The sequence below is a fragment of the Festucalex cinctus genome, chromosome 14, assembly GCF_051991245.1.
Source record: "Festucalex cinctus isolate MCC-2025b chromosome 14, RoL_Fcin_1.0, whole genome shotgun sequence".
In the NCBI taxonomy this organism is placed as follows: Eukaryota; Metazoa; Chordata; class Actinopteri; order Syngnathiformes; family Syngnathidae; genus Festucalex; species Festucalex cinctus.
In genome coordinates this window covers 14842624-14869049 of record NC_135424.1, presented here as the reverse complement: position 1 = coordinate 14869049, position 26426 = coordinate 14842624, and the positions used below count along the sequence as shown (strand labels likewise).

The 26426-nt window shown below is 42.3% G+C and overlaps 1 protein-coding gene across 1 annotated transcript in view; it reads left to right on the top strand.

The window, feature by feature from the left end:
- jag1b (jagged canonical Notch ligand 1b) overlaps positions 1-26296 on the top strand; it is a 36708-nt gene extending 10412 nt beyond the window's left edge. The window contains exons 4-26 of the mRNA XM_077494999.1: positions 2849-3106; positions 3541-3601; positions 6523-6653; positions 6743-6862; positions 9339-9452; positions 10723-10836; positions 10926-11039; positions 11412-11458; positions 12596-12769; positions 13112-13262; positions 15087-15251; positions 15334-15447; positions 15531-15644; positions 15786-15899; positions 16358-16474; positions 17878-17905; positions 18935-19020; positions 20108-20221; positions 20299-20408; positions 20920-21159; positions 21529-21669; positions 23077-23218; positions 24381-26296. Coding sequence (XP_077351125.1) covers positions 2849-3106; positions 3541-3601; positions 6523-6653; positions 6743-6862; positions 9339-9452; positions 10723-10836; positions 10926-11039; positions 11412-11458; positions 12596-12769; positions 13112-13262; positions 15087-15251; positions 15334-15447; positions 15531-15644; positions 15786-15899; positions 16358-16474; positions 17878-17905; positions 18935-19020; positions 20108-20221; positions 20299-20408; positions 20920-21159; positions 21529-21669; positions 23077-23218; positions 24381-24862 — 3251 coding nt within the window. The 3' untranslated portion in view covers positions 24863-26296. The remainder of the gene's footprint in view (positions 1-2848; positions 3107-3540; positions 3602-6522; positions 6654-6742; positions 6863-9338; positions 9453-10722; positions 10837-10925; positions 11040-11411; positions 11459-12595; positions 12770-13111; positions 13263-15086; positions 15252-15333; positions 15448-15530; positions 15645-15785; positions 15900-16357; positions 16475-17877; positions 17906-18934; positions 19021-20107; positions 20222-20298; positions 20409-20919; positions 21160-21528; positions 21670-23076; positions 23219-24380) is intronic.
- The last annotated feature ends 130 nt before the right edge of the window (positions 26297-26426 follow it).

Sequence of the window (26426 nt, the reverse complement as noted above, 5' to 3'; positions counted from 1 at the left end):
ACCCGCCTTCCACACGTTTTCCTGGGCGAGCACGTGTCTGAAAAGAAGAAAGTGTGCTGACAGGTGGATGTTAGGCGTGAGAGCAGGAGATGGGAAAGCAAGTGGGGGGGAAGAAGAAATGAAGGGAAAATGTTTGCATTCTGCCCCGATGACTGATGGCAGGTGCTGCCCGCCAGGGTCTGGGTCACGCAGTCTCACTGTCACCGGGGCGTGAAACGCCGGGTTCATCCGGCTACCCCCTGGTCCGCCCCTGCTGCCAGCATGCTCACATAAAGCAGAAGGAGCAGGTGGTTGTCTTGATCTATATTACTAGCTTGTTAGTCAAGGTAGGCCCCATAAGGTGTATGTGCAGTGAAGCGTCACCAACTCATCGGTGATGGTGTGAGTAGTAGGGCTGCACGGTGCACCAATCAAATGTTTTTATATTTGCATATCCTACAGAAAATTCGAATAAGTAGGTATTTAGATGAAAATTAATATATATTTTTTACTTGGTTCAACAATAAGAAAAAATATATCTCTACTTAATATTGAACGACCAACTGTTTTTAATTTTTTGATAATCAACTTTTTTATTTTTTATTTTATTTTTATTTATTTTATTTTATTTTATTATTTTTTTAATACTTTACACTGTTTTACTCTGTCAAAACATGAGTGAGATTTTAGACAAATCTCTCCCCACACATTTTGGTCTATGATGAAGTGACGTCAAAGCCACAGTAGTGTTTTTGCTGGCTAAAACGGCACATTTGATTGAGCCAGGTTTGTCATATGTGATCAGTAGGAACGGAAACTGTGTCAGGTTGTCAGCATCAAAGTGTGCAGAGTCATTTACATCTGTTAAACTGCCTCTGGACAGCAATTCGACGGCTCTTGCCAACCAAATGTTGTTGGCTGCGAGCTCTGTCTTTTAGTCTGTTAGCCGCCTTCACTTTCAGCTGCCTCTAAACACTGGCACCAAGCGCTTTACAATACTATGTCAGCATAAGTATTTTTGTTTTTAGCGCCCATAATTAGCTATTGAATACGATTTCAGGACAGCATTGTGTTGTTGAAATAAGTAGCAAGAGCTGGAGGTAATATAACGCAGTCAAGTGAGCCGTTATGCCGCTACATGCTGCCGGGAAAAACTTCAACATAAAAGCCTTACAAAAGGCTGTGGTGTCCATATATTATTTACTAAGGTAAGCTTTATTTTGAAGTTGGCCTTCTCACTGTGTTGGTGCTATGTTACTAGCTAACTAGCTTGACTTGACTATTACTTCCTGACAGTGTAATGTACATTTAAACATGTAAATAAGTGTGTATCCGAGGCAGAGAAAAATGACTCTACAAATGTTTTTGAACCAAGGAAGGTACTCAAATTACTCAAGGACTCGTTTCACCCCAAGTGGTGACCGCAGTTTTGAGCCCTTGCTTGTTTGTGCAACTCTCTCTGTATTAGGTCAACAAGGTTTCGGTCTTTTCTGCCGTATTTGGCGCTTCCCAGAGAGCTATTAGGGCACTGGTGTGAAGAGCCCCCTTGAATGTACACTCAGTGCTGGGGAAGGTGACTTTTCTTACATCAGACCTAGTCCGAAGTACTTATTTCATTGCCAGTCTTTAGATAGATTTCAATGAAGTACGTGGAAAAATAAGGCCCTGTTTGCTTTCAAAAGTTAATATCTTCTGAATGCTGTGATGTCCTGTGCTGGAGTGCGGCCTCTGCAAATTTGTCTTGTCTATTTTACGCCCTGCCTCGAGCGGGGCAACACTTAGCGGGGATGTGCTACCCCCAACACTGCAGGCCGCCGCTAAGTAGAGAAGTGCCACATAGCTGAAGCACTAGATTCCAGGCCCCTGCGAAATGTTGCCGTTCACTGTGATTCCAGTACTCAAACACCGCCCCACCGCCATCGCGTACGCGCCACTAACATGGTAAATAAATGACAGCAAGCCACCCTATCCACTATGGTTCAGCTACATTGCATCATACTACACAGAGCAGCGAATCACCCTCTGGTCAACCCCCTCTGTGCAGTAAATAACCTCTCTGACACATTTTTCATTCTCTCCCAGGTGAAAGATTCACAAGAATTGTTGTGTGTGCGTGTCCTGTACGTGCTGAACAGTGTAGTCTCTGTGTTGAGCTCCAGTGGCTCAGTTTAGATTGTTTACTCTGTGTGTGACTGTGCGTGTGTGTGTGTGTAGTTCAGTGGTCTACCTTAGTCCTTGTCCTCTTGTCACAGCCATGACCCCCTCATGTTTGAACCGAAAGTCTGTGTGTGGTATCGGTGTATGTTGTAAACATGGTCAGACACTTGTAAGAGAACATTTTGAGGGGAAAAAAAAGTTGATTTGAGACAATTTGAAAAATGTATGTGAGCTTGGGAAAAAAGTGCTGATGGGCACGCTGGCTCTCGCCCCAGCACTGAATGTGGCGTTGGTGTCTTCACACTATAATTTATGGTGACTGCGGTTCTGTCCTGGCCCGAGCAGATGCAAAGGGCAGCATGAAGCTGTAAACCTGAGTTGGAAACCGACTTGGGACACTTTAAGGGAGCGTGAGTGAGGGCACACAAAAAAAAGCAGTTTCAAGTGCTCATTAAAAGCCGCCTTTTCTTTTTTGCATTTCCTGTAACTACTCTCGCCTTACCAGTACACATAGTTGTTTTGATTACATATAATCAGCTATCTTCTGCGATTCGTCCTCAAGCATTTTCGGTTAGCCGCTGCGAGTTCCCCGTTGTGCGCTTTGGAGATGCCCTGGCACATTCCAAGCGCACTCGCACCGAAACATGGCGAATTCCTTGGAACGAGACGCTCGCAGTTGGTGCTGATGCTCTCACTTGTTGTGGTGTTCAAGGTGCAGATGGGAAGGTGATCGAGAAATCTTCACACTCGGGCATGATCAACCCCAGCCCGCACTGGCAGAAGCTGACTCACAATGGCCCAGTTGCTCACTTTGAGTACCAGATCCGGGTCAGCTGCGATGAGCACTACTACGGCTTCGGCTGCAACAAATTCTGTCGACCCAGGGATGAGTTCTTTGGGCATTACACCTGCGACTACAACGGGAACAAGACTTGCCTGGAAGGCTGGTCGGGACCGGAGTGCAACACAGGTAAGAAGTTGTGAATTAGCCATGTGGACTAATGAGTGACATCACTGCATAACTGAACTCCTGAAAGAGAAGCTTGAGAATGTCTTAATTATTTATGTGGTATGAAAAAAGCAGCCAGACTGCAGTGTGACTCATGTTGATACATGGTTGCTGGGTCATTGCTACTGAATGGATGACTTTGTTGATATTTATACCCCCCCCCCCCCCCCCCCTTTCTATTTCCATTCAAATGTTGTCATCAGCATGACTGAATAAACGTGTCCTAATTCTCTACTTTATTTTTTGAGTCCTAAATGTGACTAATCACATGGTGAATACATGCGTATTCGTGCCCAGAGATTGTGTGCGAAACATAATATACCTAAGCTCTAAAGTAAAGTTTGCATTTAGTAGTTGCCAGGCAACCAACATGAACTTTCTCCTCTCTCTTTTAGCAATATGTCGACAAGGCTGCAGCACTGAACATGGGTCATGTCAGGAACCAGGTGGATGCACGTAAGTGATCCAAGCTTCCATTTATTATTGTCTTTTATTTGGTTTTGTTTTGTTTTGTTAACTGTGTTTATGTCCATCACCTCACTTGACTGATCTGCTTATTATTGAGGTTGTAGTTCATTGCACTGAGAGGCGTTTGTAGTGTTCTTTCTAGTGCATGCGCCTTTGGATATTCGTTTGCCATTTAACCACCAAATGCATTTGAATGGGTTACTAATTATACTTTGGCAGAAAAAAACATGTCATAGTCCAAAAAAAAAAAAAAAAAAATCACCAATTGGATCATAATGCTAAATGGAGGGCATTTATACAGCGCCAAAGTTTAAAGGCTACTTTGAAATTCTTTGACTTGAATTTAATAAACACACTGGAATCAATCAATAAGAGCAATTATGATATATTGTTTATATTTGCTGTAGTTATTTTGGAAAAACTGTAACATTTGCGAGTTTTATGTTAAAAGCGATAAGGCGAATAGTTTAGGATTTTTCAGGATTTTGGGGTGGTCCATGGCCCTCTATCCAACTAGAGTAGATCCCACCCCTGCACTGAACAGCATCTCCACAAAACACAAGAAAACTGTAGTGAGCAGAGCATTTTCCAAACACTTATTTAAAGATCATTAATGTCCATAATTCGGACCTTGACACAAAGCAGAAAGTACAAGAAATAATTGTTGCTTGTAAATTTGAATTATCTGGATTCATCAGTGTTTTGTAAAGAAAGTGTGTTATTTTAATAAGTTTATTTGCATCTTTGCATGTCAAATGTCATTTTTAGTTTATGTCACAGGCCACTGGAAAATGGATGGTGGACTGCAAATTTTGCAATTGGCCCCTGGCCCATAGTTTGGACACCGCTTATCTATACCATATGTTGTCCAAAGTGCTTTACAAAGCCTCATATTCACTTTTTTTTTGGAAAGCAAATCAGAGTGTACATATCCGCCCGACATCAACATACAGAAAGATGTTCCTTACAGTCTAAAATGATGTTTACTCCAACTTGTAAGATCCGTCGTCATACTCTCAGCTAGCTAGCGCTAAGCTAACCCCAGTGACTGTTCAGAGTCCAAATTTTCAACTTCCCGTCGTGCTTACAATCGTCAGAGGCCAAAGGCAAAATAATGAAAAAGTTTTTGATTGATGGATGAAAGCCTAGATGACTATTTGCTAATTACTAATTTGTTCCCTTCGTGCCCAGGCAAGTATTAGAAACAATATGGTGCAGCATAAAAGTACTATTATAGTACAAATATCGCTGATAAACTCCTAAGTTAACTTTTGTAAAGCTTTTGATTGTGCAAGTGTTGTTTTCATGCAGTAGGGGAATCATGTGCCTTGCTCAAGGACACCAAGAGTGTGCGAGAAGTGAACTTGCATCGTTGCCTCTGGTTAAGTAATGATGAATTGTAACAAATACATGTTGGGTTATTTGTAAACCTCTGTGGGAGCAACCTGTTTGAAGAAAAACAGGCCTAACTGCTAAGAATCCTCGTTGGAAATGTACCCCCCCCATCACCACCCTAATTAGGCTGACGTTATTAGTCAAATCATGTGTAACATTTGGGGCGGGCTTTTTTAAAAGTGTATTGTTTGTGCAGCTAATGGCTTCCTAATGCTGTTTATTCACACAGCCAGAGGAAGAGCCAAGCACAGATGGGTATCGGCGCACGGGCATTGTGTGAATCATCCTGTACGAAGCCCCTCTGCTCTCCTCGCAGTCAGACATACGTTGCTTTCTTCGTTGTCTGCTTTGGCTCCAAATCAAGTGCAGGGAGTGTGGGCTTGGTTAGGTTTTTTATTTTTTTTTATTTTATTTTATTTTTTTAACACACGAGCGTTGTTGTTTTTCCCCAAGCTTTTGAACTCAATCGGGTTTCTTGTAAGCGCTTGTGTGGCCACTGGCTGAACAAGAGGTTGAACTGTTTTCCCGCACAGGTGTGGCTGTGTTTGGATCTGACTTGCTCGTGTTTCTCATCATAGCTTGTATAAAACCTGCCTCCGGGCGGGGGCAGCCGCCAATGCTGCTGATACTGTGGGGAATCTTGTGTCGTCGCTAAATGGATTGTACCTGTAAACTTGGGGTTAGCAAACCTGTACACGTTAAAGTGGTCTGTGTTTCCACGTTGAGCGTGCCTCGGAAGCACTGCTGCATTTCCCAGTATGCGTAATAAGAAAATCATTTGGGAGCTTGCTGGGGAATCCTCCGCCACTACTCATTTAGAGAAGATTAGCACACTTTTAAGAATAGCCTCTTTAATCACAGAGTGAGGTTTAACTTAACCACAGGTTTATTTTTACAGTCCATTTGTGGGGGCTAATAGCCATGCGGCTCTCTCAGAGAGGACACTCAGTTTGCTGTCATTGCAGTCCCTCAGCCACCTTTTAAAGTGAACACACCTATCAGTCAAGTTTTCTGATGGAGCCTGGGAAGAATGAGTGCAACGTTATCCGTGTAATTAGGGACTTGGACATGTTAGAGGTCATCAAGAAAGAGCGTTTTCCGCCTCCTCCCCTGCCCTGAGGCAAAAGCCAAACTCCTGACTCATGGGAACCAGCAGCATGAAGAGCCCGGTGGGATCCACGCTTCTCTCTGATTGTCCTGCCAAGCCGCAAGCACACTGTTGGTCAGGAGGATGTGTGTTGCGATGCTAATGTTAGCCACGGCGAAGGTCTTTGAAAGTGGAATTTAGTGTTTGGACCCAAGTTGTTGCATAAGCAGCGTTTCATTGACGTTGCATGTGTGGCCTTTTAAGATGCAGCAGTCAAGACGGGAATACTGCCTCATTGTTTGCTGTGCGTTAAATCCAGATTATTGTTGCTTGTTTAGCAATGTGGACTAAACAAATGATTAATCCATGGTGTTTTTGTGTGTGCGTGTGCATAGGAGTCTGACAGCTTGTCTTTTGTTTCCCGCAGGTGTTTGTATGGTTGGCAAGGCCAATACTGCGACAAGTGTTTCCTCCACCCCGGCTGTGTGCATGGCACCTGCGTCGAGCCCTGGCAGTGCCTCTGCGACACCAACTGGGGCGGACATCTTTGCGACAAAGGTTCACATTTTGGGCTGCAGCACCCTTAATTTGAAGCCTTTTAATTTGCAAGCTAAATAAATCCCTTGTTAACTCCCTTCATATCACAGATCTGAATTACTGCGGCACTCACCAGCCGTGCATGAATGGAGGGACTTGCATCAACACGGGACCGGACAAGTACCAGTGTTCATGTGCTGAGGGCTACTCCGGAGCCAACTGTGAGAGAGGTGAGTGCCACAAGGATTACTGCTGACTGGAGTCATAATGAAAAACGCTGCTTAGTGTTGTGTAACGTCCCAAAATTGCTTAGTGGGGTTTGTTAGTTTTCTAATAGACACTTTGAGAAGTATTGCATTGCCACACAGAAGTGTTTGTTATACAACGCTAGACGTGTTCCAGCTTATGTTCGAGTTACAAATCAAATTCATTTATTTATTTTTTTTGTGTTGAAAGCCAAATTTGAGTTACGAGCTGCAGCTTGAGTGAAGTCAAACGAGAGAGCGGGGTCGCACTTGCACTTTGGGCTGCTTATTGAACAAGAGTAAAACAATTATAAAATGAGAACACTCGCAAGGAGCTGCAGTTCACAAAACTTAACAATCTCCAATTTAGGGTAATTACACCTGGTAAACCAGTTTTTCGTTACATTCTCTCATATTTTGTTGTTTTTGTTCATTAAAACATGTAGCAAAGTCGCTCCATTTTGTTTAAATAATATGTTCTATGCAGCCCAATTTATCTCACCACAGTATTCTGATTGATATTGCATTATTAGAATATGAATAAAGCAGCAAAATCCACCCGTTTTTATTCATCTCAGGGGGCGGCCATTTTGCCACTTGTTGTCAAGTGAAAAAGACATCAGTTGCTCAGGGCTCAGGTAACGACCAATCACATCTCAGGTTGCAAACATTACATGACCAAACTCAGAAAACAGGTGAGCCATGATTGGTTGTTATCTGAGTAACTGTGATGTTATTTTCAGTTGGTAGCAAACGACAAAATGGATAAAAACAGGTGAATTTTGATACTTAATTCATATTCCATAAATGCAATATTAATCAGAACGCCATGTATGGGTGCATACAATATTTTTGTATTAAAAAAAACAAAAAAAATGACGTGACTCCTGCTTTAATGATATCTCAATGGGAAAACGATTTGACATAGAGTAAACACCGTTACAAGTTTGGTCACGGAACCAATTAAACGCATAAATCAAGGCCCCACTGTTTTTTGAGTTCTTAAATTCTACACAAAAAGGTGGATTAGAAACCTCCCAGAGTGTTTCCTTTATGTAATCATTTTTGACTGCTTGACAAGAAAGCAAGGACGTGCGGGTGTGGCGTTTGACATGACATTTCAAAGTATGAAAGGTCTAATAATTGTTTTAATATGCTGGAATAATGCTGGAGTCTGTCTGATCTTGTTTGATAGTTTAAGTCTTAATCTTGAAATCCCTCTCTATTCATGTTGCTTGAGTTGACATTCCTGCTCATGCTGTACTGTGCTTGACTCATGTACGGTGCTCCTTGTGAAAGGGTTGGTTGGCAAGCTCCAGAAAATAAACTGGCGACATTTTAACTCGTCTTTAACACTTTTGTAATTAGGCTCATATTGGCGGAAGAATAAAGTGATGTTGTTAAAGCTGTGTTTATTGTCATGTCCATACTAGTCAGGACACGTTTGGAACTGAGGAATGAAAGTGCGAACGGTGCCAGCTCTAATGATCCTATTTTGACGAATTGTATTGTTGGAAATAAGTTTTTGTGCAATCCTGCTGGCAAACAAGCAACGGCAGTGAAAGTATTCGCTCGCAAGTGAAGTTGATGAATGATTTGATCTCATGTAAAGAGATGTAAGGAGGTTGTTCTGGCGTCAGAACTGAACTTCTCCTGCAATCAGGTAATTCCGAGTCTGCAGAGAAAGAAAAAAAAATCAGCTAATCCACAGCGTGATCCTCCAGGGGCCGATCGTCACGAAGCAGACGGTAATGCTAATGTTGAGCTGCTGCAAACACTTACCATGGAGATGATGGTTCTTTGCTCATTAAATGTGAGCCTCGCGGGGTACTGACAGCTTAACTGCAGACATGTCAGGAAACCGTGCCCTCCGTGACGGGAGGTGTGCAGAGGGGGGGGGGTCGACGTCGACATGTTGGAGCAGAGAGGATGTCCTCTTCCCTCCTCATTCACTTGATTGCCACATCATCCCCTGAGTAAATCATTCATTTAGTGACTCGCTCATCCCAAACTTGCTCATAATGAAGTAACTCGGGGCACATGCTCCCCCTCCATGTTTTTTTTTTTTTTCCCCCCCCACACACTTTCCCACACAACTCTCATCTGGTGCCCCCACTCAGGAAGAGATTGGCGGGCAGTCATTGGGAAGTCACAGTGCGGTGGTCAGGTCAACTTAGCATGAAAGATGATTTCCTGGCAGCTCTGCGTGTCGGGCGGGTAATGAGTGGGAGATTTGAGGCGGGACTCAGATGATAAGTGTAGGTGTTGTATGTGTGTGTGACGCAGGAATCACTGGCAAGCCGTTTTGGGCGGATGGAATAGTTTGCTTTTGAATTGAACGGCCCCATTCAAAGAGATATAATTAGAGAAAAGAAAACCTTAATTGGAGGTGGGGTGGAATGAGTAAGAAGGGTGTGTTGTCCTTGTTCTTGATTGTGCAACCTGTCCTTTTGCTTTCTAGCGGAACATGCCTGTTTGTCCAATCCCTGTTCAAATGGAGGGAGCTGCTCAGAAACCAGTCACGGTTATGAATGTCATTGTGTGCCAGGCTGGAGCGGCCCTTCCTGCACTCTCAGTGAGTAAGACTTTCACTTGCAGCTTTGGCACACCCTACTACAAATTAATAAATTTAAAAAATCCCAATTTGTATTTTAAATTTCTTCCGCTCTTGTGTCGTGTGATGGGCTGTCCATGTTGAGGTTTGAGGTGTTTGCTCTGGCTTCCTCCTAATCCCCAAAACATGCATGATAGACAATTTAAAGGAAAGTAAACACAAAACCTTTCTTTACAATAATATATTCTATGCATCCCCACTAGTCTTAAACACAGTATTATGAAATCCACCCATTTTTATCCATCTCTGGGTGGCCATGTTGCCACTTGCTGTCAACTGAAAAGGACACACATTTACTTTGGGCTCAGGTAACTACTAACTCATTCACTGCCAGTCCAGGAAAAAAATTAATATTTGACGTCTAAAACCGTCTATGGCAGTGAATGTGCCATGAATGGCTCAAAGTTTGCAAATGTCACATGACCAAACTTAGAAAACAGGTGAGTCATGATTGGTTGAGCACTGAGCAACTGTGATGTCATTTGCAGTTGACAGCAACTGGCAAAATGGCCGCCCCCTGAGATGGATAAAACTGATACATTTATTCCACAAAAACAATATTAATCAGAATACATTGTTTAGACGAGTGTTGGCACATACAACATGTTGTAAAGAACATTTTTGGGTTGAATTTTGTAAGGGCTTGCATAACAGTTTCTGCTGTAGTTCCTTACAAATTTGGGCACACATTTCCAAATTATTTTTGTCAAATGAATTAAGATTCAGGCAGGACCTGTGATAAATTTACTTGGTGTGTCCAAATACTTTTGTTCAAAGAATATACTTTGCTACAGTGTACAGAAGGGATGTCCAAACTTTTTTTCCTCCAAAGGCCACATACAGAAAAGTGTAAGATTGAAAATGCCACTTTTTGAGTTTATTTTATTAATAAACATGCCAAAATCAGTCAAATCATGCAAAATTGTATATTGTTTATATATTAGTTACTTTCAAAAAAATATATTGTAAAAGGTGATAAGGCAAAGAGTTTGATTTTTCACAATTCGAACATTTGACACCGAGAAGAAGGCTGAATAAACCATTTTTGTTTCTAAAAATGAATGAATCTATTATTCATCACATTGTCATGAAGAGAAATGTTGCCGTTTTACTTGTAAATAGTTCACTTGTATCTTATGTGGAAAAGCGCTCCAGAATATAAAATGTAGGCCCCTGAGTGCAGTTTGGACCCCACTAGTGTATATAACCTGACTGGATTTCTCTCATGCAGACATCGACGACTGCTCTCCAAACCCGTGTAATCACGGCGGGACCTGCCAAGATCTGGTCAACGGCTACAAGTGTCTTTGTCCTTCGCAGTGGACAGGGAAGACATGTTTGATAGGTGAGCCTTCCCCCTCAACTCTTTGACTTCACTGGCTGTCAACTGCACATGTAAATACCAACCCAGCGTCCTCCATCTCCCCCCACTAGATGCCAACGAATGCGACGCCAAGCCCTGCGTGAATGCCAACTCGTGCCGCAACCTGATTGGCGGATACTTCTGCGAATGCATCCCTGGTTGGACGGGGCAGAACTGCGACGTCAGTAAGTTGACAGCTGTCATCGGCAGCTGTGGACCCCGCCGACAGCCCGGCCTTTTTTTTTTTTTTTTTTTTTTTTTTTTATAAAATCTTGTTCCGATCCTGCCAAAGTGGTTGTATAAATCGTCCACTTTGTTCTAATAAGAAAGCAAAAGTAGTCCCTGGCGACTCCCTGCAGTCCAAACTAAGTTCTCGGTATTGCTACCAGATCCAGATCTGTAGTTTGAAAACAATCCCAGGACTAGTTTCGCTTGGCCACAGAACCGGATTGCTCAACACTTTGTGCTCTGTGGAGCCACGTTGCGCTTCCTCACACCAACAATTCGACACTGCCATCAACTCCTTTTCACAAATGTTGTTGTGTTTCCCCACATAGATATCAACGACTGCATGGACCAGTGCCAAAATGGCGGAATCTGCAAGGTATGTGTCAAAAACCATCAACAAAAATATGCTTAGTTTGCCTGAAAAATTGTTTCACAACTTTTTTCACACTTGAAGTATTTTTTCTCTGTAAGCCACACATTTTTTTTATGTAGTATAGTTTAAATTAGCAATTAGCAACATTTTATCAGACTGATGCAGTAAGAGTATCAACTCTTAAGTAGTCAATGATACCAAGTACCAATACCACTAGTATTTTGATACCTTAAAATGTCCCCAGCAATCTCACATCTCAATATATATTTTTTCCTTAAAATTGCATGAAATTAATAACAATTTTCTATTCTAATTTCTAGTTCCTGACAAAGCCACAACTTGCAATACTTTAAAATAAGGCCAGGCCCGATACAAATACCTGGTATTGGGCCTCGCCAATCCCTAGCTTAATTGATTTATTATTTTCGTTTTGGAAGAGAATCTGAATTGCAATTCTTCTTTAATGATATCCAAATGTCACAATATGATATCACGATATGAACGTTGTGGTCCAATAATTATCACAATACGATGGGGGAGGTTGGGGATATAAAAAGGCTCACAATACTGTATAAATACTTTTTTTAAATAATAATAAAAAATAAATAAAAAGCTCAGGATATTGAAAAATAAGCACAATATTGTCCTTTTTTTTTTTTTTTTTTTTCATAATAGCAGGTTTTCTAGAATTACAGTTGATGGGTTGCGCAAAGTATCATGGTCTATGTAGTTCACAATGCTTTGTTTGGCTAAAGTGGGCGAAAAGTCATGTTATTTTTTTATGAAAATGTTCTACTTTTAACATCAGAACATTACGATGACAATGTTGTGGCAATTTTAATAGTTTAGTTACCCTATATAGTAATTTTATTTTTTTTACCCTACCATCTCTCTAATTAAATTGAACAATAGTTTTAGTCATTGTAATAATATTTTTCAGTGACTTCTGATTAGAAATTCAATTTGTTGTTAAAAATATCAATAACTTTTTTTTTTTTTTTTTATCCATAATATAGGAAAAGCAGTACGGATAATTTCATAACTGGCCTGTAGAAAACCATACCTTATCTTTTGAAAGTCATGAATTCAACCTGTTAAAGCACTAAAAGATGTTTCTGTGCGTATCGTCGATTGGAACAGGACTTGGTGAACGGCTACCACTGCGCGTGTCCGCCCGGCTTCGCCGGCGAGCACTGCGAGAGGGACGTGGACGAGTGCGCCAGCTCGCCGTGTCTGAACGGCGGCCGCTGTCAGGACGACGTCAACGGCTTCCAGTGCCTCTGCCTGGCCAGATTTTCGGGGAACCTCTGCCAGGTAAGGCGGCCGCCGTCCCCGCCAAGCCTTCACGGTGTCTTCCCACCCTCCCACATGGCTGCCCTGCGGTGTTTTTTTGCAAGGGAATGCTTTTGTTGAAGCTTCCCCTGGCTTAAGTGGGATGCATTCCTCAGTGCTGAAGCCCAGACTCTGAGGACGGCTCTTATGTCTCTGGCTTGTTTTTCCCCCTTCCTCCATGTATTTTGTGTGTGTGTGTTGTTTCCTGGCACGGCCTGTTGGGAGGATGCTGCGGCTTTTTTGCTCTGTTTAGTGTAGCAGAAAGTATGTCAGCTATCAGGTTTACACCTCTCACTCTATATTCTACGTTTTTTCCTGCCCTAGCTGGATATCGATTACTGCTCGCCCAACCCGTGTCAGAATGGAGCCCCCTGCTTCAACCGGGCCACAGACTACTACTGCGCCTGCCCGGAGGACTACGAGGGCAAAAACTGCTCTCACCTCAAGGATCACTGTCGCACCACCACGTGTAAAGGTACGTCCAGGAAGCTTTCGTTAGAGGCGTTTTTTTCAGGAATTTCCTGTAAAAGGATACTTTTTTTTTTTTTCTTTTTTTCTTTTTTTTTTTTTTATGTACGCTGGATAAATGAAGATTGGAGCACTTTAGCTATATTCTTCCCATGAGTGTGATACCTGTTTTTTTTTTTTAAGTTACTGTGCTCAATTTTCTTGGCCAAGGTGAGCACACCCGCAAATCTTTTCCGTCGATTCCCCTCGGAGTGCCGGAAAAATCTGGCAAAAGGCGCGTCGTACTGCGTGTGTGTTCCTGGGAACGACTTGGTGGGCGACCGTTTCTTTTTCCTCCTCAATGAATCTGCACATTGTGCGTGCATGTGAGTGAGGGGACCAACCACGGAGTCAGATACCAGACGGTGAGATTCTTTCTGCTCTTGGCAAGAATCAAGTGATTACAAGGGGAGCGCGTTCGGCCCACTTGCCTAACCTGATCGGACAAGGGGAAAGGAAAGGATTTCAGGGCAGAGTGGCCGGATTACTGTGAAATTGTTTATGATAGCATAACAACTTATTGGTCTTTTTTCTTTTTTTTTTTCTTTTTTCTTTTTTTTCTTTTTTGCTTGTTTCCGTTTAACATGATGTGCGGATAGAATGGATCAGAAAAGAGACTTGGTAATTAAAGGGATACTTGACTCATTGAGCCATTTTCAGCAGTAAAAAGTTCATATTTTGTTTATAATTCACGTGATAACTACCTTAAAAGCTGATTTTTCTACTTGCTGTCGACTGAAGATGACATCACCTGTGCTGAGGAAGTAGGTAACGACCAATCATGGCTCAGTTTACTGACCAAACCCAGAAAATAGGTGAGCCAAGATTACGTACGTACTTCCTCAGCACAGGTGATGTCATCATCAGTTGACAGCAAGTGGAAAAAAATAGTTTTTAAAAGTTATTAATTGTGCATGAAAAATAAGTTATTGCATTAGTTTGGGGCAAAATATTAACTTTTCACTGCTGAAAATGGCTCAATGAGTGAAGTATCCCTTTAATACTATTATCAATCCATCATACATTTTTGTGTAATGCTTTCCAGTTGGTACCACAAAGCTGGAGACTTGCAATTGGCCGAAATGTATAGATTAATAGCAGGGATGTTCGATACCACTTTTTTTCAGACTGATACCAACAGTAACAATTTTTGTTCTACGAATTTGTAGTTCATGATGCGGTGTCCCAATCCAATATTGATATCAGACCTCGGTCCGATATCAGCCAAAAAGCACAAACGTATCTGAATATATGCTGAATATAGATGAATATATGCTAATATCAGAGATTTTGGATGTAGACATCGGATATTAGCAGTACATTCCAGACTTCCCTCCTGCTCTTCGAGAAGAACAATCAATCTAGAAGAATGAGAAATATTTCCTCATACCTACTGTTGCTGACTAGTGATGACTGTTCTTTTTTTGAATAGCATCAAAATAAATAAACCAAAATATGTATCATGCCTGCTGACATTGTATCGGAGAGTAGGCTATGCTGCAAAAAAGACATGACAAAGTTGTAACAGGACACCCCTAATTCATAACCATCAAAAAAATGTCAAAACAAAAACCCTCCATCCATCCATTTTCTTGACCGCTTATTCCTCACAAGGGTCGCAGGGGGTGCTGGAGCGTATCTCAGCTGGCTTTGGGCAGTAGGTGTGGGACACCCTGCACTGGTTGCCAGCCAATCGCAGCAAAACAAAAACAAAAATTTCAATGTTGTACTCCAATTTGTAATCCGTGTTGATCTGTAAATGTTCACGTTGGTGCTTCCATCCCTCATGCAGTGATCGACAGCTGCACGGTTGCGGTGGCGTCCAACAGTACACCGGGAGGGGAGCGCTACATTTCGTCCAATGTTTGCGGCCCTCACGGCCGCTGCCGCAGCCAAGCTGGCGGCCAGTTCAGCTGCGAGTGTCAAGAAGGCTTCAGAGGAACCTACTGTCATGAAAGTACGACCTCCTAATGCCAACGAAATTATTATCATGTCAGCTAATATTCCAACTGAGTGTTTTTTTTGTTTTTGTTTATAAGATATCAATGACTGCGAGAGCAGCCCGTGCCGCAACGGTGGCACCTGCATCGACAAAGTCAGCGTGTACCAGTGCATCTGCGCTGACGGCTGGGAGGGCGACCACTGTGAGATGAGTGAGTACATAACTGCAACATCAAAGAGTGGCGCTTTTTGAGGCGCGGCGCATTAATTGCAGCCGTCTCCCGTGCGGCCCCAGACATTGACGACTGCAGCACCAACCCCTGCCATAATGGCGGAACGTGTCGGGACCTGGTGACGGATTTCTTTTGCGAGTGCAAGAATGGCTGGAAGGGGAAAACGTGCCACTCCCGTAAGTTCCCGTTTTAATTTCCCGTGTAGTCTGCCTGTGCAAGCTTGTGATATGTGCTACGAAAGTGCTCAGTCTACAATGCATTGTATGGCTATATTGGTATAATGTACCTGTAAACTAAATGTTTTTAAACGTCTCCAGGCGAAAGTCAGTGCGATGAAGCCACTTGCAACAATGGAGGCACCTGCCATGATGAGGGCAACACCTTCCAGTGCAATTGCTCGCCAGGGTGGGAGGGGACAACCTGCAACATAGGTGAGTCGACGTAACAGTCCAGTGAAGACTCTTGTGCGGTAGACACAAGTCCGGCGGTTCGTAACGTGGCTTCGAACGAACCCCGGAGGGGTTCAGTACCTCCAACAAGGTTAAGAACCACTGCACAGTGCACTAGTCAGATCTTAAAGCAGATTTTAGCCCTTCACTCTGTCAGCACTCTCTCTGTCTCTTCCCATTTTGTCCTCCCATAAGTGCTGACAGACAGATGCTCAAATACCCCCATTGCGCTAACAATACCCTTCAATGTTTTGGAATGCAGACTTCCCCTAGGAAAGGATCCCTGGTCAAAATAGCCCAAACCAATAACAATGCGCTGTGATGTTCAAGTCCGAATGGAGCAGCCTGCGTAATTTAAGAGCGCAGATTGCTCTTCTGATAAGCATCCAAGTACTCCCAGACATAACTACAGGCGTATTTTTTTTTTTCTTTTCCCTCAGCTAAGAACTCAAGTTGTCTTCCGAACCCTTGTGAGAACGGAGGCACCTGCGTGGTGACGGGGGAGTCGTTCTCCTGCGTCTGCAAGGAGGGCTGGGAGGGCCCCACGTGCACCCAAAGTAAGTCCGTGACTTATTATACTCATATTTATGCTAGCAAAAATTTCCAGGAGGACTGTTTGTCTTTTTTTATTTTTATTTATTTTTTATTCGACTCAATAGCACACAGATTGGTCTATGCAAATTGGGGATTGTTTCAACAATGTTATATTATAAGGTTCTAAATTGGGAGACACTTTACTGATTGGGACCTTCAAAACAGCAAATTTTTGCTGTTTTGTTAATTTATAATTGTCCAAATCCTCTGATTTCAACATATCAACAGTAATTGTTCACTGATTTCTGTAGTCCTTCATGAAAGAAGACTGATTAATCAAAATAAGACGTTTGCAATATCTGTTTTTACTTTGGAACACGATGACCGAATCAGTAACATAATATGACAACAATGTCCCTTTTTTAAATCACTATACGAGTACATATGAAATAACCACCAATCACTGCTTAATAAAGAGTAATCTTTTTTTTTTTTTTTTTTCCCTCATTTTAATGCATTTGAAAAAACTCCAATTTCATGATATTCTTAAGGGGTGTGTAGAATTTTGAAGTGTCTTAATAAGTGAAATGACATTTTTCCATATTAAACTGAAATGAATTGAATCTGGTGCAAATCTGCATGAATCTCACTTTGCCCGGCTTCTGACCAAGCAAATTAAATATCAAATTCATTCAAATGGAAAAACAATAGAAGTGAATTTTAATTGTGATATTAAATGTCGATTTAAAGCGTCAGTGAAATTCAATGGGAATTGTCCCAATCATATAAATCATAGTTGATGTATTAAAAACTGTGATGATGTGAAGTTTGCAAGCATAACAATTTTATGAACAAACCCTGAGAGATGTCTTTGTTGGTGTTTATGTAAATATATAGATTTAAAAAAAAAAAAAAACATGGCTGCATGAGATGAGAAAGAGGAGGGAGAGAAAGGGGCTCAACCTTAGGAAAGTGGAGACAGATGTTTCTCCCCCTTGTCCAAATCGCACCCCTCCCTCCCCCCCCCCCCCCTCTCCTTGTTGCATTCCTGTCCAAACAGTGACATGTCTGCTTGTTCTGCAGCCCTGCTCTCTTTCACCGGCCGCCCTGCCCCTCAGCTCATGCACTCCCAAAAAGAAATTCCCCGACATTTGAGGGGAAGGAAAAAAAACAAAACAAAAGCGGGCGGGGGAGAGTGCGGTTGTGAATCTGGGTGTGTGGAGTTGTTGTGGTGACGGCGGTGGAAGGGAGGAGTGCGCTCGCACTGTGTGGTTAATAAGATAGAACCTTGGGGCGGCGTGGGAGCCCGGAGCCGGCGCACACGCAAGCCCGGACGTGCTCGTTGCCATTATGTGTACCAAACACTCGTGACGTGAGCAAAAGAAGAAGAAACAACACGCTCATGACTTTCTACTTTCTCTTTCAGACACTAATGACTGCAGTCCACACCCGTGGTAAGTCGTTGAGATTTCACTTGACAATATCCTCAAAAGTTGCCCACCAACTTTTGGAGCACATGAAGCATCATAAATACCACTAGTATATACAAAAAAAATTCCAGTGACAGAAAATTTTAAAAGAAAGACCTGTATATTCCAATATAATGCATGAGATTCATGGCAATTTTCTGTTCTTATAACTTCTCATTCCTGATCGTAAAATGGCCACGAGTATCGAGACCTTGAAATAGGGCCGGGGGTATCGGCCCGATACAATACTCACTATTGACATCCCTAATTAATACCTCCCTGACTGTGAGTGAAAACTGAGCATTATCAGTGTTGTATTTGGTCAGTATAGACGTATATTAGGGTAATAATGTTAATTTTAGGTCTCAGGAGGAACCGCACTTTAGGTCTTGAACTATAATAGAATAATAGAAAGTAAGAAAACTTTGTCATAACTTGTTTAATATTATAATATTATACAGACTAGAGTAGAGAGAGATTTAGATTTTATTTTTTTATTTTTATTTTTTAGGGCCGATACCAATTATTAGTAGTCAAGGAGACCGATAATCAATATTAGGACCCAAGAAATGGAAAATATTGAAATATTGGCATCAAAATTTAAATAAAAACAAAACAAAACTTCTTATTTTTGGGGGGGGGGTTAAATCAGGGATGTCCCAGGGTTATTAACATATCCCCATTTTCTACAAAATTTCAAAATATCTGAAATTAATTTCAATTCATTAATTATTTTAGCTAGTTTTTTTTAGGTTGTTCCCACCCAAACAAAAACAAGGTTTAGTTGTCCCAGGGTCAATGACATTTCTTATAAAGTTAATTGAACATTTAAATAAACTTTCCTGAAGTTAAAAGTTTTAAATTGATCCGTTATTGACCATATGATGCTTCAAAAAGGCAAATGCCAATATTTGTTCAAATGCTGAATATCTGCGTCGATAATCAGTCTAGTACAAACAAGTTTTGTCTATAAAAATAACCTTTGTCCTCCTTTTTTTTTTTTTTTTTTCCCAGCTACAACAGCGGAACCTGTGTTGACGGAGACAACTGGTACCGCTGCGAGTGCGCCCCGGGCTTCGCAGGTCCAGACTGTCGGATCAGTGAGTATTAAGCCCCGCATCCAACCACCTCGCCAGTATCGCTCGCTCGTCCCTGATCCGCGTTTGAGCCGTCACGTATAGCGCGGGCGGCCGGCTGACGGGCCCGCTCCGAGCGGCAGGTCTCGCCGGCCAATTATCCGGGCGTTGGGCTGCGGGCCAGGCCGAGCCATTTCGGTGTCACTCCGCCAGGCCTCGCTGCTGTCCCCGGGGGGAAAGCGGCTTCGTGTGCCAACAGCTAATCAGCCATGCTCTCTGACACTGATTACACAGATTGTTTTCCCTCTTAAAGGCTTTCAGATGGCCACATTCTTTCCCATTGCGAACCCTTTGTTCCGTTAAGTCCAGCCTGGGACTCCTGCATACTTGCGAGTGATGCTGCTTTTCAAGTTGAATAAGGTGGAAGGAGGGGAATTTGAGACTATTTCATGCAAGTTTTGTTTTGTTTTTTCTTAAATTAATAATTGTGTGTGTGGTTTAACTCATTGACTCGCAGCCGTTTTGACTGAAGCAACCCCCTTCACTCCCGGCTGTTTTACTGGATTTTGACTGATTGTGCAAGGCCCACAAAATATTGTGTTCTATTGCTATAAAAACACAGAGCCTACCAAAAGAAAGATTAGAGTCTCTTCTTTTATCAGGGAAAAAAAAAGTATATTTGTATCCGTTTCCATTTTGCAGCAATTAGCATTACAATATGGCTAAGTTTCATTATTCACAAACCTGTTGAAAGTACTGTCAAAAAGAGCTCGTTGCAACATGGCCCTGGTTGATCTCTTATACTCTGCTGCCACCTGCTGGCCGTTTTTGTAACTAATTGTTTCAAACGTTTTCTGCAGTTCGGAGGCTGCATCAAAGCATTCTATATGCTCTAGCATAAAAAAACAAAAACACATAAATACATCTTTGGGACACTGGTAATATTTAAAATAGAACATATTTATACGTTTTTGGGAGCAAATGAGTTAAATGCCGCATAACTTCTGTGAACTTGGCCAGAGAATTCGAGTTGTTTGCAGACTGATTATCCCCACTGTTTGCATTCTGTCTGGGTGTCTTTATTGAGCCTTTTGTTCTTGGCTCGCTACAGATATCAACGAGTGCCAATCCTCGCCGTGCTCCTTTGGCTCCACCTGCGTCGATGAAATTAATGGCTACCGATGCCTGTGCCCGCCAGACAGAAGTGGGACGTACTGTCAAGAAGGTACTTTCTCGACCCATCATCAGAATGGGTGCTGTATTTACTACCTGCCACATTTTGATTGTTTTGTTTCATGGCAGTGACGAGAAAAGCCTGTTCAGTTAACGGCCACGTGATCTCTGATGGGGTCAAATGGGATGAAGACTGCAACACTTGCCACTGTTCCAACGGGAAAGTCGTATGCACGAAGGTATGTGAAGCGCGCGCGCGTCACCCAGTGTTAATGTTGTCTGTTGGGAGGACGTGTGCGTGACCAATGACAGGATTAGAAGCGGACTCCGAGTGGGTGTGAGGCGGCAGAAAAAGATCTTAGGTCGGGCCACTAATATTCAGTCATGTGGAGCGGCTCGGTTCTGCGGTGTCACATTCTCGAGGGCGATGATGTCGTTTGTTTTGAAAGGAAACACAATGGCACTGGTCTTGTGCCAGTTTCACATCTCCCGCACTCGCACTGCAGGATGAGTCATTTGATAACAATCGGGGCATGAAGTGCCGATCTCATTCACATCCAAGCAGTAAATGAAAGAATGGTGCCATTTCTCCTCTAGAGGAAATGTATCCTGGGGTGAAAGTCATTTTGAGAACACCTGTCTGGGAAGCACAGAAAAAGATTTAAAAAAAAAAATAAAAAAATAAAAATAACATAATTTCGAAGTGTACCTAATGTCATAGCTGTTATATCTTCCTTCTCTTTTCTCCAGATGTGGTGCGGCCCAATGACTTGCCATCTTGGCGCCCCGCTTCGAGGCGGGTGTCCTTCGGGCCAGAGCTGCCTCCCCATCAGGGAGGGCCACTGCTTCGTCAAGCCCTGCATCGGACTGGGGGAATGCTGGCGCTCCAACCCGCTCCCGCCGACCCCCAAATGTCACCCCAGCTCCAGTTACCAGGACAATAGCTGCGCCAACATCACCTTCACCTTCAACAAGGACATCTTGACTAGGGTGAGTTAAGATCCGATTCAGTCCACTTTTGTTTCTGGAGCTTGGAATCATTTGTTTTTGTAAGCTCTGAATTGGATTTTGGGACTGGCGCCAATCCACACAAACCTCCCACTCACTGAGATTAGTTTCAGGATCACATGGACTAAAGAGAAAGGGACCATTGGCGACTTTGGCCACATGGGATCATCACTCACAAATATGACAGCAGATAGAAGCTAGCACACACATTTGTGGTCTCCAGTCTCAAGCAGCTATCCTGTACAAAATACTCCCAAAACACGTGCCGAGCTCTTCCCTTTCCCGCCGCCACTTCCTGGTTGTCCCTCTGCTTTCTATTTGCATGAACATTTCCCTGATTCTGTCCGCCAGGGCGTGCAGAGCTTGACGGTGGAGAATGTTTGTAACCAGCTGAGGCGCTTGTACGTGGTGAAGAATTTCTCCTTGGAGCATTCCGTGTCCATAACCTGTGACCCGTCATTCTCGGCCAGCAACGAGATCCATGTCTGCATCGTGAGTAGCTCCTCCCACTTGTCGCCATAGTTGGAGCTGTTAGTCGTGGGGGGGGGTCAGCAACCGTTGCTGTCAAAAAAGCCGTTTTCGGCCTAATAATTAAGCAAAAATGTGTGGGGACATGCAAAACATTTGAAAATTGTGATGAAGGAAACAGTGTGTTAGTCTTGGTCTAATGCAGTGTTTCTCAATTCCGGTCCTCAGGCCAGCCTGTTTTCCATGTCTCCCATTTCCCAATGCAGCTGATGCCAATGACGGCTAATCAGCCAGCTCTGGAGAAGCCTGATAACGATCCTCACCTGCGTTGCAATTGGGAGACATGGAAAACAGGCTGGCTAGGGGGACCTGAGGACCAGAATTGAGAAATACTGGTCTAATGTATTGAGGGCCCTAATTCGAGCTGCATCACAACAGAAAAATATGACAGCAGCATCCAATACATGCACATTACATTTGCTTCTACCTTTTCGCTTCCATTTTTGGAGTTTTTCATAATTCTTCAAACATTTTCAGACTTTTCTGTCTATTTTTCTAATTTTGCGGACATATAATATGGTCATTTTCGGCCTTTCTTGTTTTATGGATTTTTTTTTTTTAACTGTTTTTTTTTTTGCTATCTAATTTCTTACATGTTTGGCAATTCTGTGGACATTTTATGGCAATTTTCGGATTAATTTATTTATAGCAATTTTGTGGACATTTTCTGGCAACTTGGATTTCTTCTTTTGTTTTTGTACATTTTATAGTTGTTGTTTTTTTCCCAATCTTTTTTTTTTACCTTTTTTTTTAAATCAATTTTCTGACTTTTTCTTTTTTTTCTTTCTTTCTTTCTTTATGATGTTTGTTTGTTTATTTATTTATTTATTTGGCAATTCCAAAGACATTTTTTTAATGGTCATTTTCTGTCTTCTTTCGTTTAGGGACATTTTATGCTTACTTTTTGAATGTTTTCTTGCCTGTTTTTATTCAAGCGTCTGACATTTTTTGGGCAATTTTCTGGTAATTTTCTGCTTTTCCTCTTTTGTGGACATTCTATGGTTGCTTTTTTGGACATTTTTAGGTAATTGTTTCAAACTTTTTCATCTTAAAAAAAAATGGAATAACTTAAAAAATGAACTTACATTTTTTTTATATTTAATTCTTCATTTTTATTCTAAATCATTAATTCATATAAAGAATATTTTATCTAAAAAAAAATATATATGTATATGTATGTAAGTTTTTTTTTGTTTTTTGTCAGCGATTCACAGGAGAGAGACTAAAGAGCCACATGTGGCTCTAGAGCTGTAGATTGCAGACCCCTGTGTTTGTCGTATTTGATTGCCGTCAGTTTGATAAGAATGATGCAATCAGACGCACCGGGCACAGAAGTGAAACCTGAATTCTGTTTTTCTTCTCGGTGTGTAGTCAACAGACGACCACCGTTTGGACGGGAGCCCCATAAAAGAGATCACGGAGCGGATCATCGACCTGGTTAGCAAACGCAACGGGAACAACACCATCATCGCCTCCATCGTGGAGGTGCGGGTGCCGAGCCCCAGCAAAACGGGTACGAACCACCGGCAAAAACACACGCATCCCCTTGAGGTTTTTTTGTCAGGCGTGCACACACACTTGTGCGTTGAAAATAAAATGGGGCAGCACATTCCTGCTACGTCATGTCAGGTGTAATTGAGTTTGAAAAGAACGCAGTCCAAACTATGGCTGGAAAGAGCAGAGCCGCTCGGCTTTGCGGCGTCGTTGCGTTGGCCGGCCTCGTAAGACTCCCACATGTCGGCCATTCGTCAACCGGCTGACAGCTCAAACAATCCCCTCCCCCGCTCACGGCTCCGAGGTCAGGTTGCGCTGGCGGGAGCAGTAATACGCTAAAAAGCCCCGTTATCCTTTTTCACTTTTGGCTGATTGTGGTGCTCATTTCGTCAACCAAAACTGAACAAAAATAATTTTGTCAACACAACTAAAACTAGACTAGATGAGACTAAAACCTTCATTAATAAACAATAACTTGGACTAAATCAATATGCATTTCTAATCTACTGACACGAGACGAAAATGTACTTAACTTAGTAAAAACTGGTCTAAAATCTACAGAATTTTGAGTTCATGAACAAAAACGAGATGAATATTATCTGATTTTTGTCACACGGCCCTTTCAAATCTGCAGCTAGCGAGTGCAACATGCACAAACACATGGGACATACAGGTGGTGGATTCACCGTGAAAGGTTTAATAAAAAAAAAAAAGAAAGCTAAATTATAGCTATAACATTACATTAATCCAATGGCTATACCGTTCCAAACATAATGCTAATCTGACTGCTAATTTATTATGGCTAATTTACTATCTTATAGCATGGAGCCATTGTAGGCTAGCCACTTGTTGATATACTGTAATTGTGTGTCAAGTTGTTTTTCATTTAAAAATAAAAAAATGTACATGAAATTTAGTTCTAGAATATTCCACATAATCTGCTGACAATTTTTTTTTACCAGGGTTAAATGATTGTTCTGATTAAAACTAGAATAAAATGTTGACGGTTTTTGTTGACTAAAACTAGATGAATAAAATTTACAAAAAATGGACTACATAAAACGGATGAGGTTGACTAACTATGGAAAAAAACAAACAACCGTGATTCAAACTGTCCCTAAAACTGAGACTAAATTAAAAAAATTAACACGAGCTGACCGTTACATTTCTTGTGCCTCCAGACTACTTGGTGCCCCTCCTCAGCTCCGTCTTCATCGTCCTCTGGGTCCTACTGCTCATCTCACTCCTGCTGTGGTGCATGCGTCGCCGGCGGAAACAGAGCAACCCCGGCGGAGGCGGCGGAAGCGCGGCGGCCGCCGGCACGGACGACAACACCACCAACAACGTGCGCGAGCAGCTGAACCAGATCAAGAACCCCATCGAGAAGCACGTGGGCCTCTCGGTGGCCATAAAAGACTACGAAAACAAGAACTCCATCATCGCCAACATAAGGACAAATCACCCCGAGGGGGACGAGGACGACAAGGAGAGGCACCTCCAGAAGGGCCGCTTCGCCAAGCAGCCGGCGTACACGCTGGTGGAGCGGGACGAGAAGATCTCCAGCCCCAACTCCACGTCCAAACACCCAAATTGGACTAATAAACAAGACAACAGAGACTTGGAGACGGCAAACAGCATAAACAGAATGGACTACATAGTATAGCGGACAGCTGCGTTGCTGTGCAACCGAGCCTTAAAACGTCTTGTTCGCACCCAGGCGGTGGGTGAACCAGGGGAGCTTTCGGCACGCCATGTCAGTCGTGACCCCCGCAGTATTTTCCTTTGTCGCCCGTGTTAATTTAAGTTTTGACAAGCTGGCTTACACTGGCAGTGACGGTTGCTTTGGTTGGCTGGAAACACAAGGCACTGGTATACATTTCACTGTAGAAGGTTAAGTTTACTCCACTACATTTCAGTCCCTCCCCCCAGCCTGGCCCGCCCCGCCCCTTTCTTCTTTCTTTTTAATTTAGTGGACACATGGAATGGGCTCCTGTTGTAATTGTTGTACAATGACTAAAACGACCCTGTTGTGTTCAGCACTAGAGCTAATCATTTTAGTTTGTGTTCTTTGAATTCTTTCTCGTACCGTTTTTTTTTGTTGTTTTTTTTGGAGAAAGTGCCTTTTTCAGCTTTAGACGTGGCCACTGTCAAATGAGGAAAATGAGATATCAACTTTATTATTTATTTTTATTTTGGTGGGAGGCGGAGAGGGGGACGGGGTGGGTTTAATGTCAGCAATTGCTGCCAATATGAAGAATTTATGTGTTGATTTAGAACGTGTAGATATGTACATTTTTTTTTTTTATTAATCATTGTGTATATTTGATTTATTAATTTAATAATCAAGAGCCTTAAAGATATCATTCCTTTTTATTTATATGTTCTGTCTAGTTTGAAGGTTTTGATAGCTGTGGAAGCTTACCATTTCTTTCAATGACCGTTTTCCTCCGATGTGTTCTATAAAGCCAAATGTCAGAATTTCAGAGACAAACTTTGGGCACATTTTTGGCCTAAGACTTTATTTTTTACATATTTGACATTTCATTCATTTGTTGCCAGGACATTGACTGAAGGCAAGTGCGGATAAAGAAAAGCTGCTTGCTGTGAGGGACGGACATGGTGGCAGACATATTGCTTGCCATCAGACGATAAATCATTAAGGGAACAAAAACAACACAATTTCACGCTCGCATTTCAAAGGCTGTCGAGATCCATCGACGTGACGAGGCAGGTCACATGACGACAAGCGAGGATTCCCATCCGCATTAGTCAGCATGATATCATAAGCTAGACTGCGAGTACTTGAAGAGTAGATTGGGGATGGGAACACTGTAGAACCACATGAAATAAACGGCCTCCCATGACAAAAAGTCAGTTTGCATCGTTTCTGTGCACACTTCTTTCAAATGAGGCTCTTCCAAGACAAACATGTTTATCTCATTTGTTAACCCTTTTGAGATCATGGCACCGTTATTGTCCATTTGTTAACGTGTTTGAACTTGAGAACAATGTGTTGATCTGGCAATATTTTTTTTTGAAAGTTGTATTTATTAAATATTTTGTATGAAAAGAGAATTAAATATGTCTTTGTTCTGGATAGTTTGTGATGAGCGTGAGTCTCTCTGGGATTTTGAATGCATTTACAGCGCTGGGAAAAAAAATTAAGCAACCACTCCAAAGTTTTCTAAATCAGCATATCGACATATATGGCAGACATTCCATCCTGG